The sequence below is a fragment of the Ceratotherium simum genome, chromosome 9, assembly GCF_057802395.1.
Source record: "Ceratotherium simum simum isolate JZ-2026a chromosome 9, ASM5780239v1, whole genome shotgun sequence".
NCBI lineage: Eukaryota > Metazoa > Chordata > Mammalia > Perissodactyla > Rhinocerotidae > Ceratotherium > Ceratotherium simum.
Window position 1 is genome coordinate 75,498,138 of NC_141908.1, and position 20,036 is coordinate 75,518,173.

The following is a 20,036-nucleotide window of genomic DNA, read 5'->3' on the forward strand; positions in this document are numbered from 1 at the left end:
TGCCTCGACAAACCAGAACAGCATCCCATCTGCCAATACTGAATATGCCCAATCACTGAAAATACTTCTGATTTATTCTCTCCTAGTCAATAACTATAGGTACAAAGTCAATTTGTTAAATAAAAACCATTTTCTGTTAACACAAACACAGACACGATTTCAAGAGCTAAAGCTAATATTCCACTTATATCAGATATAAATCCCACACAATTGGAAAAAAAAATCTATTACCAGAGAGTTCACTAAATATAATTAAAGAAAATATTAGGAGCCTGAAAGGGCTGAAGGGCAAAAGGAAAAAAAAAACAGCTAAGTCTTTTAGGACCATGAAACCTGAAGATTTTTTTTCTCTAAATTTGTTGAAGAGAATCTGTCTCTGCGTTGAGAACTTGCTTGCAAAGTCTCTGCCTAGAGCAAGACATTCAGAGCCAACTTGTTAACTCCTAATAAAACAAGGCTTGGAAGGAAAATGCTTCCAGCCCCATAAGCGCAGCGCACCAGCCGGCATTGTGATAATACCATATGACTGGTTTTCTTAGGTGTATTTTCCCCTTATTATCAACTTCCTTTTTCCATCATATGAAGATCCACAAAAACATATATATCCACCATAAAGCAACTTGAATCTTGACACCTCTGTGTTTTGACAACAAAAGCTCATAGGACCCATTAGGTTCCACGGAAAAAGTGAGCATTATCCCCTTCAACCTACTGCAATCTCAACCCTCTGCATCTGGACACTGTGGTCCCTTTCGGTTTCAAACAATGCTTTACCACAGTCTGACATCATCGATCGTTTCAAGTATTCTATAACTTTCTGTATAGGTTAAAGCTACTTATACCTAGTAGTATCTTTATTTTTATTCTTTATTTTAATCTAAAACTGTAATTTCAGGGGTGAATTCAGCACATAGAAAAAAAATGACATTTCATAAACTTAACATTATTGTTTGGCAGCTACCTTTGCCAGTTGGCATTCTCTGGGTATTAATTAATTAATTAACCTATTGAAGAAAAGTTAATCAAGTTAACAACCCATAATTCATTCTTTTCCACTGGCGATTCTCTCTGATTTTATAGAAGTTAAATGTTTTAGGCCTTTTTTAAAGGAAAATACTCAACAAACTAGCCGGAAAAACCTCAAGCTTTTCTTAGGCTACATAAACGGTCCCTAATTTTTACTTAATAAAGGTGTTACTATCTCTTTCAGTGGAATTGACAACTTACTGCTAAATCTTTAGCTCAATAACTAATTAATAGAAGAGAATGATTCTAACCAATTACTAATTTGCTAAGGACATCTGTAAAATGAATTAAACAAGCAAAGATTTTCTGTTTTCTTTTTTCTCTCAATTGAGACATCAGATAGCATATAAAATTAGTCACAATATAACATGTGCAAAAATAAAACTGTTCTAAGTGCATATGTTCAAACAAGTTCATCTACATTAAGTTCAATTCTATTAATATTTACTAAGTATCTACAACGTTCAAGGTCCTATGCTCACAGGGCTCTGAGGAGGCACAAAATGGATGAGAGCCCCAGATGTGCTTTCCAGGAAATTTTGGTCTGGTAGGAGGATTATTCAAGAATCAAAATTACTATGGAACATGGAACTTAGGTGACAGCTTGAAAGGCCCAATGTTAGAATTCATAGCCTAACTTGTACTCCAGATCTTTCTAGATTCTTGTCCATTCCCTTGGGAGTTCAGGACTCCAAGGTCAGATAATCTCAAATTCTTGCAAAGGGTAAAACGAAGGCCTATCACCAGTCAGGCAAATAGTTACACGACTGTCTATTACTGGCAACTGTCGTGTTGGTCCCGGCATCTTACACAGCACTGTACTTAAGAGCTTCGAGCACCTTACAAACTTAAGGGCAAGAGAATTCTCTGATTTTAACCTGCTGGTTTCACGAAAATAAGGGACTGTCACCACTATCATACCAGATTTTCAATAAGCTGGACATTTCCTGGCATACTTAACAAAGGCTCTCATTTCACAGCTCTTTAGATTCTTCATCAGCCACCACCACATCTATCTTTGTTTTTGAATTTTTAATTTTGGTTCTGGGCAAGACAAATGGAAATCTGAAACCATAAGAAATCTAAAGCACACTGTAAGGAAAAGCTAAGAATTAGAGAGACCTGAACCACTACCAATCCCTAACTATGTCACCTCAGTTCAACTGCCTGCTTATCCCTCATTGTTTCTCAAACATGGTTGGTCCAGAACCTATTTCAGGTGTTCTGCTCACCAAGCCCCCATCCCAACCATGCTCTCCTTTACTGCTAGATAACCAGAACACCCCTCTACCCCAACTCCCACCATATAGGATGAGCTCCCTCATTCCTTACCACTCACCCCATCTCCAAAACCTGTCTCCTTATCCATCTTTCCTTTCCTCCAGGGTCTGAAGAAGACATAGCTATTTCAATTTCTTTCAAAGGCAAAGCATCATCTGTCCCTTAGATCTCATCCCTTCCTAGGCTGTGAACTCTTGCTTATCACCCCCTTCCTCTTCAGAGCCTTTGGCGTCCACTGGCTCCATCCTCTTTCTCCTGAGTACTGGGGGGGCAGGTGGGGAGAGTGTGCTATACTTAATCCTAATGCTGCAGTTAGCTCCTTTTATATCCTTTCCTCACTAAGTCTGTATCTGCTATCCTCATTTCCTTCCTAGATGCATATAGGTTCCCTTTGTTCTCATATCACAGGGAAACAGCTCCCTCCAAAGTCATTATGGTCCCCTTTTTGCCAAAGCTAAGAGCCTCCAATTACCTCTTCTCCTTCTCCTCCTCCTGGCACCCTTGATGACACTTGTCCACTGGTAACCCATCTTCCCTTGGCTTCCATGAAACCTTACTTTCTCCCTAATCACACCTTCTTAACCCATGGCCCTTTTGCTCTCAAAGCTTCCAATTCCCCCCATTCTCACTGTCTCCTTTAGAGAATACCCCTTTGGTATCATTTTAACTATCACGTCCAAAAAAGTGGCTCCAAAATCTCTTCTTCAGTTCTGTCTTTTGGTAATCTGGCTCCACATCTTGAATGGCCCAATGGATATTTCTACCTAGTTCACCAACTTTCACTTAAGTACCAGCAAATTCCTCTCAATTTATATTGTCCTATTTCTATCAAAATCACCAAGAGTCAATTACGCTTGGATTCTAGTTTGATTGCTCTGTCTCTTTCCCACACCCGTATTGCATTGGTCACTTCTCTTTCTCACTGCTGCCACCAAAAGCCAAGACCCCACCTCCCCCACTGTCTTCACTTCCAAATATTACTGCACTAGATTCTATTTTGCCTACTTCCTCCAGGGTGTACACACTGCCCCTTCTCCTCCCAACTGCCTCCCCTCCTGCCATGTACACACTCACAGACATACACAGTTTTAGATGGCTTCTAGAGGATTTTTTTTAAACCACCATTTTCATTATTTCACTCTCTTGCTGAAAAACCTTTAATGATTCTCAAAATGCCTCAACTGGGCTTTCAGAATTCCCTAAGGTGTGGTCACTACGTTCCCAACATTACTTTTCATCGTTATAACATAAACGCTCCCCACAGCCAGGTCCCAAACATTTCTGCTCGTTCACCAATGTTTGGTGTCGCCATCAACCCCACACCCAGCCATGCTGTATCTTTTCCTTTTCACCAATCAGAAATCTTAGCCATTTGGGCATCTGTGATATTACTGTATCACAATAAATGCACAGCATTTAGACATAGTGGATAACCACTCATAATTTTCTGACCACAGCCTGCTCTTCTGCACCTCTCCATCCATACCCATGAACTTTCAGTTGTCTGACACATTCTTCCTTCTCTTTTTCTCATTGCAAAACTCTACTTCTCCTTAAGGTATAACTCACGTGCTCCTTCCTCTCAAATTACTCCCCACAGAACTGACACCCAACAGGTAGAACTTACGGATCTTTCTCTGTGCTACCACTGCACTAGTTTATGCCACTGCTATATATTTGCCAAAGAGACTCCTAGGGCTGCCTCCCTGACAGGTTGAGGGCAACACAACTAGAGGTAGGAACCACATCTTATGTGTTTCTGGATGTCTCTCACTGCTTGTAGCACTGAATATGGCCTGTAGTAGAGGCACTCACTAAACATTTGTTTAATTAAAATTAGTTATCTAATTGTGACTGTAATATTTTTGCAAGGAGGGGCTATGTAATGGTCCCCACTTAGAATCCTACCAGGGATATAAAGTAGATGGTCAAATTTATATTTGAATGACAAAATATATGTTATATTATTAATTATCTCATACAGAATGTAGGCTTTTTGAAACCAGAAACTGTGTCTTATCTTCTTTCAAATAGTAAGTATATGTGATGGATGGTGGGGGGGAGGAAAAGAGGCAGTTAGGAAGGCAGATCCTTTTTCCTTTTCCATTCTTTTTTAACAAGTATTTAAAATAGCTTATAAATAGCATAAATATGAGCAGACAGCAAGTTCGTTTCTTGTAATCTACAAACCACATTGTTGATAAGTGATTATTTTTCCTTCTTTACACATTTATGGATAAACATATTCAGGCTAAAGCAGCAGCTACCAGTATAGCTAGAATGAGCTTCTTAAGATCCATGAAAGGAATTATTAGCCCACATCTTTGTTTAGGGTCCAAGGCACTCCCCATGCACCATTCTTTCACTTGCTGACACCACCAATAAGCTTCCAATGGGAAAGCCATGTCGGGTAAGGTGATCGGCAAATGCGCACACATCAGAAAACGCATAAGGCTCTCCCAAATGTTGGAAAACCAGAAAGATAGAAAGTGGTTGGTTGTGGAAGTGATGTTTCTATTTCTATGAATCCAATATTTACATAAAGTTCAAGAATTTGAGGCTGGCATTACTTTAAGCAAGGTACCATAAGCAAGGCAGAGGGCAGACACACACTTCCTTGCCAAATACCTTCATTTAGACCCATGGCTGAAAGCAAACGTCTTCCATGACTTGGAAGAATGAGGTAGACAAAAGTAAGTTCATCTTACCTCCTCAGAGCTAAACAACAGCAGAGGCAGAAGTGCCAGCAGTTGATGAAAGCTTCATCCTGACCACCGATACCACCAAGGCTAAGCAAGGGCCGCCTTATGGAACCAGGTCGGGGACCATTGATTTCCCTCTCTATTCAACTCTGAGGCACCACTTTGTAAATGACACAATCATTTTTGGGTACAAGAGGTGCTTTAAATGTGGTAACATTATATCATTTCAGCTATAATGATCATAATTACTTATTTCTTTTAATCACAACCCACTTAACCACTTTAGTACAGAGGACTAGTTCAAGGAGTTTAATTTTCATTCAACATCTAATCTTTGTGTTTACTGAAACCCTTCGCGGGCTTTGTTTACTGTCTGCTCGCTGGCCTGGACGTTTGATCTTGCAAGACTAGATCAGACAGGGTCAGATAAAATACTGATTACTAGAATAAACCAGGCTTGGGGAAGTAACACTGGTTTTTAAAATCCTCATTTCTCCCAGCTTTTTAATATTTTGCAAAATAAGCTCAAATAAACAAATAAAATTAAGACAACCAGCAATCAGGGGTTTTTGAGCAATGATTGAGAAAAGGAAAGTGATGAGGATCATTTTGCTTTCTGGCCAAAATATGGGATTTGCTTAGGTCCATTCATTCTAGTGGAATTACTCTATGACACAAATAATTTTATGATATCCACTAGTATTTGGGTGAACTTTCAATGACCCCTTAATTCTTGTGACATATTAAATACTTGAGATTGACCTGACCACAGACGACAGTTCATTTTGCTTTTGGTGCCAGATGAAATTTCAACACTTTAGACATAAAATTATTTTCTTTTAACTTACCAATTTTTAATTAGGAAATATTTAAAATATATGAGCCCTTCTTTGTTAAGGCACTTTCTTAGTCTTATAAGATCCCCTGTAGAAGTACATCATCCTAAGAGTATAATTTCTAGTGGTATTACATACACAATTGCCACTTAGTTTCATAAAAATTATGGGGCAAGTGTAAGTCTAAATAGAGTTAATACAAAAGAAGAGTTAGGTTAAAAAAAATAAGCATCATTAAAATGTATAGAATTTATGAAAGAAAAATTGATGGGTAAATCCCACATAATCCCACGAATTCTTGAAAATAATTTTCTAAGAGCATGAACGTTTCTGGGTCCCTGTGGATTAACCCTGTGTCCAACACTAAAACTCATACACTTTCAACAACTGTTAATATGGTCATTTTTTTCTTTTGCTTTTATACAAAATGTCCATTTTTTATTTTTGGAGCTTAGGAGCTCTACATTGTAAAATCTAGGCCAGAAGCAATTACAGTATGAGATGAACAGCAATAAAAAATGCTGTCGAAACCAACCTACCCCATCCACCCACTTCATTTTCTTCAATATCAACACTCCTGGGAAGCAGGTTCATGGTTCTGGACCTTAAAACCCCATAAAACTCTGCCTCCTCATCTATCCTGAATTAACACTAATGTTAACTCAGATATGTCTGTGTCAACCGTGATTGTCTTTGAAATTAAAGGAAAAAGGCAAAAAGAATGTGCTTTGCTGTGATCACCAGGGAAAACAAAGCTAACATGCTAAGCCAAACCAACTTAGGACTTTTTAAAGAATAAGTGTAAATAGTTTAGCTATCATAACAATAAATTCAAAAAATGTACATTAAAATGTTTACTTCAAAACTTAGACAATTCCATTTGTATATAGTTTTTACATCTGTTTTTAATGATATCAAATTATTGATTGTTCATTTTTCTCATATTTATTTAAGCAATTAACTATAGAATTTGCAATCTGATCTTTTTTTTTAATCCTTCGAGTAGACTTTTATTTTTGCCAGGTTTTAGACACATTTACTTTGATGTTTCAGAGTATATAATTATTTTACTGTTTATTTATTTCTACGAGAAGAGAAAAAAATTTTGACCTAGGAGATCTATATGTGGCAATTTGTAACAGAATCACATAGCTTATGTTTAGGAAATCATGGTTTTGATTAAGAAGCAACCATTTAGTTCCCACTGTTTTATTAAAACAGACATTAGCAGATAATAGGAAACATATTTAACAATGTAGCCTGCATTTAGTTTGGGACATCAGTAAGATAGCCTGAGATTTTCTTCCATCCTGAAGATCAGCCATGGTACACGTAAACCCATAACTCTGGGGTGGAGGCGGGGTAGGAGGAGGTGGAGGGAGGCAGGGAGGGCCATGGAACTCTGACTACCAGGTTCTCAGGAAGATCCTAAAGTAGAATTCTGGTTTTGTTGCTACTAATTTCTAGATTTGAAATTCATTACTTCTTTTTCTCACTTTGAAAATGGATGGACAGAACAGGAATTTTACAAACAAAATCATTCCTTTCTCATGAGAAATGGATTCTACTAGACAGGAACTCTCACAGTGACATCTATTCATAGCATAAAGCTCCTATCAAACGAAATGTGCCTGCATAGGTCCAACACTTCCTTCTCTCTGAGGGTCGAAAGTTAATAAAATGCACTTCTCTGGGTGTTTATTTTCTGTATACCATTATACCTGTCATGAATTCTTTGTTTTTCCTCCCACTCCCTTGGTTGATGAATCAACACCACTTGAACTGTTTTACAGCAGCTTGTGTTTACTTCACACATACCTTAACCTTCCCTTTTCTCCTCCTACTGACACACACACATGCACACACACACTTCTCAACAGCAACGACCAGCTGCATCTCTTTCAATAGCATGTGTACAGTGTCTGGCAGCCTCTTCAGGTGTGGATCCTTGACCTCCTGATTGAAATCAAGGTCTCAGTCTGCTTTTACAGCACTTAAAGGTTTAACTGTGCATTTACTATCTTGAAAAAAAAAATAGAACTTGAAGAATTGAATCTCTAAGAAACAAAGAAGAAAAATAGAAGATATAAGTATCGATGTGTGTGTGAACAGATACACACAGACACACATACACACACACATGCACAGATTCTGTAGTGGCAATTCTGAAAACACTAGAGTGAAGGGTTCCCAGTCTTTCTGAATGTGGAATTACACTCCAGCCTATTAAAAGAGGACGCTCTCTTCCTTTCTCTTATAACAGAAAGTAAATGGGATCTAACAAATGACCTTGAAGCTGCGTGATTCTTCTGATTTTTAGCCAAAGAGAATATGTTCAAGCACTTGAACAATTATTTAAAAAAAAAAAATCTTGGAAGCAATGCTTAGAGAAAAGAAATGCTTCTGAACTACACCATCATGTCTTATAATGAGAAAGAGATCTTCATCTTATCCTGCACAAGAATTAATATTAATAATATCCTAAATCAAGCGCTCAAATCAGAATCTAAAGGGTCCTAAGAATTTTAGAATACACTGAAAAGTAGATCTTAATTCAATTTTCAATGCACTTAATTTCTCCTGGGTAGTTCAACATCTTGACTTTCCTTACAACTGGTATATTTAGCATAAAATGCTCTCTCATTCCTTTGTAATCAGAAATGTGCCGCCAATGCATGTAAAGCTCATTTCCTCAAAAGGTAACCTTGTAAACAAGCTCTCAAATACTCAACAGCCAACTAGCATTACTTCGACACTCTGTCTCCCCAGAGGAAACCTGCAGACAGTAAAACAAATAAATTCATCCTTTGCTTTTACCTACCCACCATAAATTGTCATTTGAACCTCAGATGGGGGCAGTGAACTGTCAGCAAGGCTATGAATACCTATAATAAAGCATGATGGATGATGTCATAACCATGCAAAATATGGACTGGAAGGACCCTAGAACATCAACCTATTATGTTACAAGAAATACCCCAAATCCCCTCAGGGGCTAGTAGCATTTGAATTGAACAGCATTTGAACTAGGGTGAGAACAACAGAGTGTTTCCAACACTGACAAATTTGCAAAGGCAAAATATCACTGATATATTTAAAGGGCTGAACGGTCTAAATAGCATGACATTTATTATATAAGAGAACTGTATTTTCAGGACCAGATACAATTCCATATTTAATACCTTATTGCTGGTGCTACTACTACTATTAATTATTGTTAATTATAGATAGTATTTATTAAGAGGTTACTTTGTGCCAAAATTGACTTATTTAGTCCTCACAACTAGCCAGTGATTTAGACACTTTTATTATTTCTAATTTTCCGATGAGGAGATTGAGTCTTGATGAAATTAAATAATTTGTTCAAGCTTACACAGCCAGCAAATGGAAGACAAAGACTTGAACACAAGTTCTGCCTGAGGGCAGATTCGCCTTGCTTTAACCACTGCTCTGGAATTGGCTCCAAATAAATACAACATCAAAACTCCATTTCTGACCAAAGATTTCCTGATACCAAAACAGTCATTCCATTTGTTAACTGGTACTTAAACTGTAAGTGCTAATTTAACCTATAATGACTGCTTTTAAAATTCCATTAATATATTAATGGAAACGATTTATTGATTGAGCTTTTTAAACAGACATGCTTATCTGAAATAAACCATTTCAAGATATTTCTAAAAGTCTTGGCCTTCACAGCCATCTCTTGTGAAAACTATAAAATTCATATATTATGCTAAGAATTTTACTTTTAGTTCTGACGCCATCATTGTTTTAAAGGAGCCAATCTGGACCTCTTGATGGAAATATTAAGAACCTTATCTTTGCAAAAGTTATACATAATTTTATAAAAAATGATGTCTAAAATTAGCATAAATTCCAAAGAATCAACAACTCATTGCTCTAAGAAACTGAAAACAGGCTTTAAAAACAAACAAGTCTATTTACCTTTAATCTTCTTGTACTTCTTATACCATCTCCCAAACTCCTGGCACTTGGTTGCTGACACGTTGGCATAATATGTGCTATTTACAATGGATGAAATCATACTCTGAAAAGAGAGAGAAACCAGTCAGTGTTCATAAATCTGAGTACTCCTTTTTAGGGACAAGAAAGGGCACATTATAGTCCACAGCAACCTCCTTTGTCTTTTAAATTTGAAGTAGTCATCCTCCTGAAAGCTAAACTCCTCAACACCAAACATGATTACCTAACTTCACTATCCCTTTAACTTCTACTTGTTTGATGACAGTGCTTTCTCCAAAAACCAACCCTGCGGCAATGCCAAAGATGGAGGGGACAGGACAGACAGATTGAATGCAAAGGGAAAGAACAGTTGTGATTCAGAACCAGAGCAAAAGGTGAGATCAGATGCTCCAGCATCCGTAATGCAAATAATGCCTTTCAGATGTTTCTGTTCTGCTTCCAACTGCAACAAGCTCACACAGCCAAGAATCTGAGAACATCCGTGCTACACACTGCAGAACAACATTTAGGGAAATAAGTTAAATTAATATAATTTATAGAAACGTGTGATTAGCACTTGTGTGAAAATTCACCAAATGAAAAAATTAACAGTGCTATTTTGGAGCAGGGGAAACTAAACATAACACTTATACTGTGTTTCAACCAAAAATGAATCAAAGCTAAAACTTTCTGAGTGCTTAAGTACACGATTCCTTCTTGCTCTTCACCTTCCTCCCCCTCCTCAGCTGAACCCCTTAGCTGATTTGTTGGTAATTGGGGTTAAAAGGAAAGAGAAGGGGAGCATGACTGAAAAATTAAAATTATCATGGCACACCTTGAATTAAATTGCCTACAAAGATATGTCTTCGGTCACTATGGCATATTTGGACCAAGATTTGTGGCAGATGCTATCTTTTACCTGAACTGACACATTCAGTCACATAAATTTATACACAGATTTGACTCCTGCAAATTCTGTCTAAAAACAAATGGACATAAACAACTCAAGAGATCCAAATGACCTGTGTAAGGTTTTACATCCTGCTTCAAAATCTCATCTTTCTTGGGCCGGCCCCGTGGCTTGGTGGTTAAGTGAGCGCGCTCCACTGCTGGCGACCCGGGTTCGGATCCCGGGCTCGCACCGACGCGCTGCTTCTCCGGCCATGCTGAGGCCGCGTCCCACATACAGCAACTAGAAGGATGTGCAGCTGTGACACACAACTATCTACTGGGGCTTTGGGGGGGAAAAATAAATAAATAAATAAAAAAAATCTCAAAATCTCATCTTTCTTAAAAAAGGTATCCCCAGATACGGAGCATTTGAGCAAAATCTTAGACTTTCCAATGGCATTTCTACAAAGGAGTCGAGATAAAAAAGATAATAATAAATCAAGGCAATGGCAACTTATTTACCAGGAGGTTAACCGCCGGCAGACGGGCCTGCATAGACTCCCATTTACAACAGTTCCCTCTGTGAGCCCATGGACCTGGCTCTTAAATCACCACGAAGGACTGGTGGGGGAAGGGGATCCTAATTCGATTCACAGAAATTTCTCAGGCCCTTTCTACAGAGCAGATGGCTATCCTCCCCCAATTGCTGATCTCTAAATGACAATTCTCTTCTCTAAGAGGAGATGATAAGGAGAATTCTTTTATTCTAAACATCTAAACACAGCCCTGGGAATGTAAAGAGCCAGTATCACTTGAGTGTCTCACAGAACTTTCGGAGCCCTGCCTGCTGTCTTAGAGGGTCAACAGAATCCTCACCTTCCTGCAGCAGGGTTCTGCTTTGTGTGTTATTAACAAAGAAGTCTCTTGGTTAGCTGGGCTACTTCCCTCTCTGGCCCAAGCTTTCATCTCTGTCCTAGGCTGTGAGACCCTTGAGGACAGTGACTGTGTCTGTTTCGTTTTTTTTTCCCTCTCTCACAGTCCTGATGTGGAATATCTGAGTCACTGAAATATAACAGATGAAAAGGGACAGAGATGAAATTTAAAAATGCCAAACTGAAATGTCATAATAATGAAAAATTTAATGTGAAAGCAGCCTAATAATAGATGCAGCAGCCATACTGGTGTCTGTGAATAATCGCGAATGTGCTTGTCATCTCTCTATGTTGTTTGTATGAATGTTACCCTCTGGACAGGCATAGGCTATACAGCCATGGGAGGAGTCAGAGTTAAACCTTCTATTGCACAGTGGTCTAGAAAGCAGATGGAAATGGAAAGCATCTCCATGTCTGGAGCTGTCTCTCAACTCTTCCTGGCCCATCAGACCAGGCCACAGACCCATATCCCTCCGGCACCAGATAATCCACCTTTCACTCACTCCCTGGCTTCTCTGCTGTGTCTCTGCTCCAGATGCATCTTCACTGACACTGCACAAGGCCAGTGTCAATCTGTGTGGCAAGGAAATCATATTTGGGCTTCCACTGGCTCCATCATCAGATCCTATACCAGAGCCAGGTTCACACAACTCATCTAAAAAGGAGGAGTTGGCTACCCAGAGACTCAATCAGATTTGTTCTCTTCCTCAGATTATTATAAATGAGTTTCCATCTCTACTGATCACAGAACAAAAAATAAATAGGTTTAAGCTATGAACTGAGCAAAGGAATTGAGTAGCAATTAGAGGCAGTTTCCTAGATAATAAGAATCTTTGGTCACCAGAAAGGTCTCTTCGAGTTTGTGGCACATTTTATTCATTAATTCCCTGTAGGTCTTTACACCTAGTTGACATTCAAAATAGTTTTTATTAATAAGAATTTTTATAATTCATCCTCAGAGAGCTTTAAAAACAGAAGAGGTACATCTTGGGGATATTTTAGATGAAAGATGATGTGCTACCTTATTATTCCAGTTTCAAACATGAACATTCTCTAACCCTAAACTCTAACAGTAAGACTTACATTCTCATAGCCTAAGTCTCAACCACTTGGCCTGACTAGAATACTCTGGACACATACTAAAAGGTCATCTTAATGTCAGTGTCAATTTATTTTTTAAAAAATCAAAACTTAATTCATTATAAACAAAACTGAACAGGGCTAACACAGACCCAGCATGTGCTGACTTTTACTGTACACAGAACAACGTTCGCTAGAGGTCCTGGAGCACAGAGAATCTGTATTTACCACATTTCATCCTTTCTACAGCCACATTTTTAAAATGCTTTAATGTCCCTGAAATTGGGATGCGTGTTACAATCAATAGCATCTTAGACCTGATGAGATACAGTTGCTGCAAAACGGGATGAGTGATGATTAAAATCTCTTCCACCTACCACCCTGCCAAAAATATCTCATTTCCATTTACTGCTTTTTAAAACATGTAGATAATTCTGTAGTTTATACTGCTCTTTTATGTTTTCCAATAATTCTAGAGCAACCATACAATTGGACTTTTAGGATTCCCCCACCTTTATGATAAAAGAACAAGATCTGAGTCCACTTTTTTCAATCCAGAATGCAACCAGCTCCTGAGCATCCATGTTACTATAAAGCAATACTGATACAAATAACCCAAAAGATATGTGTATTGTTATTTTTAACCCTTAAGCAAAGGTACTATGTTTTACTGAGGCTAACATTAAATGACTTTGCATTTACTAAGCATGCTCCACTTCTGACAGTAGTGGGTTGTGAGAAAGAAAGAGGGCAGGTATACACACAACTGGCGGTCAACGCAGCCCCTCAGACACTCAGTCATGGCCATAAACACTACATGGACAGTAACTGTAGACAAAGACAAAATATTTTAATATTACATATTAAAATAAATAGGAAGATTTAACATGTCTTCCCAACTACAGAAACTTTTTGAAAGTTTTGGACTTCTTTGTAATTAATCCTAAAACTTTAAATATGAAGATTTTAGATGGATGAAAAAATCTAGGCTTCCTCATTTGCAGTCACTCTGACACATAGTTTTCCACTTATCTTTGAAAGTTATTTTTTAAAAAAATAAAATAAGTTGAGGCTGGCACAGTGGCATAGTGATTAAGGTTGCGCACTCTGCTTTGGCGGGCCAGGGTTCACAGGTTCGGATCCCGGGCACAGACCTACACACCGCTTATCAAGCCATGCTGTGGCAGGCATCCCACATATAAATAGAGGGATATGGGCACAGTTGTTAGCTCAGGGCCAATCTTCCTCAGGAAAAAGAGGAGGATTGGCAACGGATGTTAGCTCAGGGCTAATCTTCCTCACCAAAAAAATAAATAAACAAATAAATAAATAAAATAAAATAAGTTATTTGAGGAATTAAAATATACCAGAATGAGTTACTCCAGAGTTTACTAGCTGATCTGAATTTGCCCTAAGCCAAGCTGCAAGAGAATATTATAATACCGTTAATATTTACTACAGCTAAATAGATTGCTTATCTAAAAATAAATTTTCTTTTAGGTTCTTGAGAAAAATTTTAAACTCGCTTGTTTATTTTTCACTAGCCCAGAGAACAGATGTCACCTGCGATTATAAGTAAGGTTCCATTTTTCAAACTGAGGGCCCAGAAGCTCAGAAGGAAGAAGCACTTTGTCCAAAGACAAATCGCAATGGGATGCATCACAAAGAGACACCACCGCCAAGCCACACTATTTCTTGGGTCTCTAAAGAAGGGAAACTCATTAATGAAAGGAAGGAAATATTCACCACCACCTCCATCGCTAGCACAAGCTCAACAGCGGATACTGCAACCAATTCTTTAGACAAAGCAAGAAACAAGGCGACAAAAAATAAAACAACACTGTGACCTCAGGCCCCTTATATGAGTTAATTAAGGAGTTTTAGAATCAGGGAAAACTAAGGAACCTAAAGGCAATTTAAAACTTAATAGAAAAGGCAAAGCAATAAACACAGGTTAAGATGATTTGTACAATACACTTGGAAAGACAGAGATCAGAGCATCCCCTTTTCCTCCCCCCAAAAAGAAAGATAAAATAATTGGATATCCTTCACAGCATTCCCCTTGGCTTAGTGAGATTTATTTATTTGAACAGCAACGTTATACTAAGAGCAGCTAAGCTGCAGATACATAATACACTGGCTATAAAAAGGAACATTTTAAAACCAAAGTGAATGGGTACACGTCCTGTCAGTGACAATGTCGTGAGAACGACCTGTCTGAGCAAGAAGAGTGTCAGGGTTGGGTGCGGAGGGCCAATCGGCATCCGGCCTCCCTTTCCACGTGGACCCGGAGGAGAGAGCGCGATGCAGGCTATGAATAATATACTCATTCTTTGCTCGTTCTCACCTTTTCATACTGCTTTGTGATATGCTAAATAACATCCTAAATATGAGATTATAATGATACTTCAATTAAGTATAGTAAAGGGAAAAAACTGATTTGGAGGAATTATTTTGTCATAGAAAATTCACTTAACGTCAGGCGGCAGCCTTTTACTATCCCTTTCTATGCCCATTTCTGAGCTATGCTATCAGAACGGAAAGCTTTTGCCATTCTAGTTGAAAGAAACACTTCCTCTGGGCTTTGGAGTATGAAAAGACTCCACCGAGAGCTTCTCTCCTAAGTAGCTGCTGAATGGCTCGTTTATCTGATGCTGGAACCCTCATCTGCGAAACTGGGATATTGACACCTGCCTCAGAGGGCTGCGAGGAGTCAGAAGGATGATACGCGTAAAAGGCCTAGCACAAGACATGAAGGCAACGAATACCAGCTCTCTCTCCTCCATGCGATCATTTCATATGATCGTCGCCATCACCCGATTAGGAACTTTTTTCAAGCTGTCACTTGTGAGCCTCCTTCAACGTGAGTTTATGAGGTTGGGCCTCGAACTAAAACAACCTCGCATGAAAACAACTGAAAGGAACCAGTGGCAACTGGTTAACACGAAACAGGATGTATCCCCACTACACACGGGGATTTAAGATGAAGCGAGACAGACAGTTGGCAACTGGTTAACACCACACTGGGCCACGCAGTGGATCAGCCGCTTGTCTGCAGACGAGCACACAATCAACTTGTTTTTTTCTAGTGACTCAACTGGCTGCTTGATTTCACTGCCCAATTATTTTGGCATATTGTACATTTAAGTTAGTCCTTTAATAATCCCCAAATGGGCAAGGCTTATTTAGGATGACAGAAATAATTATCCTACAGTTTACATCTTAAAAAGGCTCTATATACGCTATATCACCAGCATACTGGAAATCTAGTAACATTTTCAAGGTTCAGTAACTTCTGTCAGTCATTTTGTTCCTCAAATATTTGGCAATAAAATTCAACTAAGATCATGGGACAGAGCTGCTTTAAAAACATATCTATATGCCAAGTGAAACAAGCCAGCACAAAAGGACAAATATTCTATGATTTTACTTTTATGAGGTATCTAGAATAAGCAAATTCATAGAGACAGAAAATAGAAGAGAGGTTACCAGGGGCTGGGGGATGGGTGGGGGTGGAGAATTACTGCTTAATGGTTACAGACTTTTGGTTGGGGTGATGGAAAAATTTGGAAATCAATAGGGGTGATGGTTACATAACACTGTGAATGTAATTAATGTCACTGAATTGTAAACTTTAAAATGCCTAAAATGATTAATTTCGCATTAGGTATTTTTACCAAGCACAAAATTTGTTTTCAACACATCTACAGTTGCAGAGAACATGTGGAGGGGGAACGGGGGATGACGGGAGGTGCACGCATTTGCAAATTACTTGTTCTTCCATTGCAATTTTCAGTTAACAAGACTATCTCTTTAATCATTCCATGTGATCGTCATCATAACCCATGAGGTGGATAAAGCTGGTACTGTTAGCTTTACTTATTTTAATGGATCAAAACCCTGAGGACCCGGGGTTTCGTCTTCTAACTCTTCCTCGAGTAAAAATCAGTAAGCCACAAAAAGATGTGTTCATAATGTTTTCAAATTGGAACAGACAGAGAAGATCATTTAATATGGGATACCTGTGTGTAAGGTATGGTAAAGTAAGATGCTTCAGGGACAGACTATGCGGCTGAAGGAAGAAGCTCAAAGTGGTGACTCAGGGGGACATCAGAGGAAAAGGAAGAGTCTGTCAGTACTTAAACACATTTTGAAAGGTGAAATCAAAAATAAATACACAGGCACACAAACATAACCTATACTTTCTAAACATCTGGCCAGACAGAATAGCTAAATCATGGCTTCCCTCTCTTTAAATATATATGCCTCAACCTACAATTGTTACCCTTTTATGGACTTTTCCACTCTTTTCTTCTGCCTTCAAGGCTGCTCTTTTGAACTGTAGACCAGTGGGATGGTCAAGAAAATATATACTAGCCACTGAATCATTCCTTTATGCAATTGCCAAACTTGAGTGAGGAAATACCTAATATGGTTTGATTGGGGGTAATAAGGAAGAATTATTTCAAAAACAGGCATCTTTTACTCATGAACCGAGTCTATTGTAAATAACCCAATAACCTACCTTTCTCCTTTGAAGTAGTAGTATTGTGTGTTTCACTCTCTTCTTCCTAGATTGAAAGCTTAATCCCTCTCTCGTCCTCACCACTCTATCCCCGGCCTACTGTAAAGTGTCTGACTCTTAATCGGGACTCCAGTAACGCTGGCTGAATACACTGTTGAATTACGTTTCCCCTTCTTAGAATAAAAATGCACTCTTTTTAAAATTATGTAGGTTGAACTTCAAAATATGTATGCACTTGCTCTCTGACAACCACCAACAAAATGGGTAAGCTTATCTCCACACTGAAATGCAATCTAACTATGCAATTTAAGTGAATAATCTGGAATATTTAAGGGTAATAGCTGTAGGATTAATACTGGAGTCCCCATTATATGTCCATGCTGGCTGAGAAGGACTACTACACTGAGATTTTCCATAATCACACAGCATACCAGAAACCTAAATCAAATCTCCCCCAAATTTAAGGAACAGAACTGAGCGCCTGTTTGAAAACGTACTAGGCATCGACCACCAAATTACTGTATTCACTCTTCCTAGTTCAAAACATTTTAGAGCTGCCAAGAATACCGTAAAAATAATAAAACTTTACATTTTACAGCACTTCCTAAAACATTTTTATATTTAATTTATCAAACACGTTAGAGCAGTGGTTCTCCACCAAGATGGATTTTACCCCCCCCATAGGACATCAGGCAATGTCTGGAGACATTCTGGTCGTCACAACTGGGGGAGGGGGATGGTGGCATGCTACTGGCACCTAGTGGGTAGAGGCCAGGGATGCTGCTGGACCTCCCACCATACACAGGACAGCCTCCCAGCACAAAGAACTATCCAGTCCTAAGGGACAATAGGCCCAAAGTCAAGAACTCCTGTATTAGAACAACAATTACACACACGCCATACACTATGCTGAATGCTGAGGACGCGAAGATAAACAAGAGATGGCTTCAGCTACTGTGGCAGTCCATCAGCGACGGGAACTCGGGAAACACTGGCAACGGGCTGTGAGAAGTGCTGCGACTGGGTGTGTACAAATGGCTACCGAGAGCAGAAGCAACTACTTCACCCAGGAGGTCAGGGTACTTCACCAGCAGTGACTTTCCAGCCGGAATTTGAAAGATGATTCCATCAAGTAGAAAAGAGCAGCACATGCTAGCCAGCAGAAATCACATATGCACAAGCAGCAGGTGTCAAACTGAAGGACACCAGGGTCACCAGCATTGTGTGCGGGGGCTTCCAAAGCCGGAGATTAACACGGTACCTGGAGGGCCAGTCTCACGCGGTCAGAAGCAAGCTAACAATTTAACAGGTAAAGCGATTTTTATGGCACTTTAAAAAATATCAAAAACAGGTATATGGAGTAGAACATAAACTTTGCAAGAATTTTTTTAAAAACACAAGAAGTTGCTTTGTTAGACATGTAATGCTAAAGAGACAAGCGTACTAGTTAGGTTTCTCCCACCCCCCAGAATATTTTGGTGAAGTCTAAGCCACGGCAAATGTTCCAAAATAAGTAATTCTGTGTGTTTGGAGCACAGAGTGGGCGCAGGTAGAGGGAGGAAGGGGCTCTGGTGGGAAATCAGGCTGGACAGGGTCATCCTGATACTTCTCATAGGCTCTGCTGTGCTGTCAGTACTTGCTACAGGCTGGGCTGGGGGTCACGGAGGCTTGTAGACAAGGAAATGGTGCAATATCAATGTTGGAGAAGCAGTGGCAAGAGAAAGGTTGTGATGCAGGATAACAAAATATTTCAGATGAGAGGTGATGAAAGTCTGACCAAGGTAACGGCACAAAGGAGGAAGATTTCGGATATGGAGGTGGTTGAATCCATAGGATCAAACACAAGAGAGACAGAGAAGGAACTTTTTAGGTTGGGCAACTAGGTGGGAAAGCAATGAGACTAGAAAATGTGGGGAGAAAGGGGTTTTTTACAGTAGGGGTAAAGATGATCTCATGTGAACCTCAGGACAACTCTGCAAACTAAGTGAAGCACGTAGATACAATCATGCCCAGTTTACAGATGAGTTTAATGAGGCTCTGGGAGTAGATGGGCCTGCCCAGGACCACACATCCAGCAGAAAAGAACCAAGAGTAGAGCTCTTGGGCCCTTAGCTCCTGACTGGGGTTCTCTCCTCTCATGCTGTCTCTAGTCACATTTCATGGTTATAACCAAACCTGAAAATCATGATAGATCAATCTTGAGCAAATTTCCACAGACCTTAAAAGCCCTAGATAAAATTCTGAATTGGTGATACTAAGTGAGGAGTTCGTCCACTTCCAGGCAAAGCCTGTTTTGACTTCCACGTGAATCCAAGAGACAGTTAACTGTGACTAATTGTGAAATTCGGGACAAATGATTGAAATCTTTTCTGAAATTGTTCTTTATTCAGTCTATGTACATAATCAGAATTATTCAGAATATTTATTTTTAAAACTTTATAAGCAATTGCATTGAAATAAATTAAAATTCTAGCAACAAGCTTCAGCATCTAGGTACACACCTACAGGTAGGCATTGAAATGGGCTGCATGAAAGGTGTAAGCACAGGAGCAGGCACGTGACTGAGGTCAGGAGCTACTTTCGTCCCTTTCTGTCTAGCTGCCGACTACTCAAGTGCACGCCTTCTTGACTTTTTGGAAGCAAAAGTATTAAAAGCATGCTTTGTCTCAGAGGATCTATATTCCAAAACACTCTCTAAGACACACATAAAAACTATTCAGTTCACACCAACAATATCATGTCTCAATAATAATAGCTGATACTGTTTACGGAGCATCACTGCATGCCAGGCACCAAG

The 20,036-nt window shown here is 39.1% G+C and overlaps 1 protein-coding gene across 1 annotated transcript in view; it reads right to left on the reverse strand.

Moving 5' to 3' along the window:
- The window catches only part of SATB2 (SATB homeobox 2), a 189,229-nt gene that overhangs the window by 91,717 nt on the left and 77,476 nt on the right, over positions 1-20,036 (reverse strand). Inside the window, exon 6 of the mRNA XM_087435552.1 lies at positions 9,794-9,896. Within this exon, the coding sequence (XP_087291678.1) occupies positions 9,794-9,896 (103 nt within the window). The remainder of the gene's footprint in view (positions 1-9,793; positions 9,897-20,036) is intronic.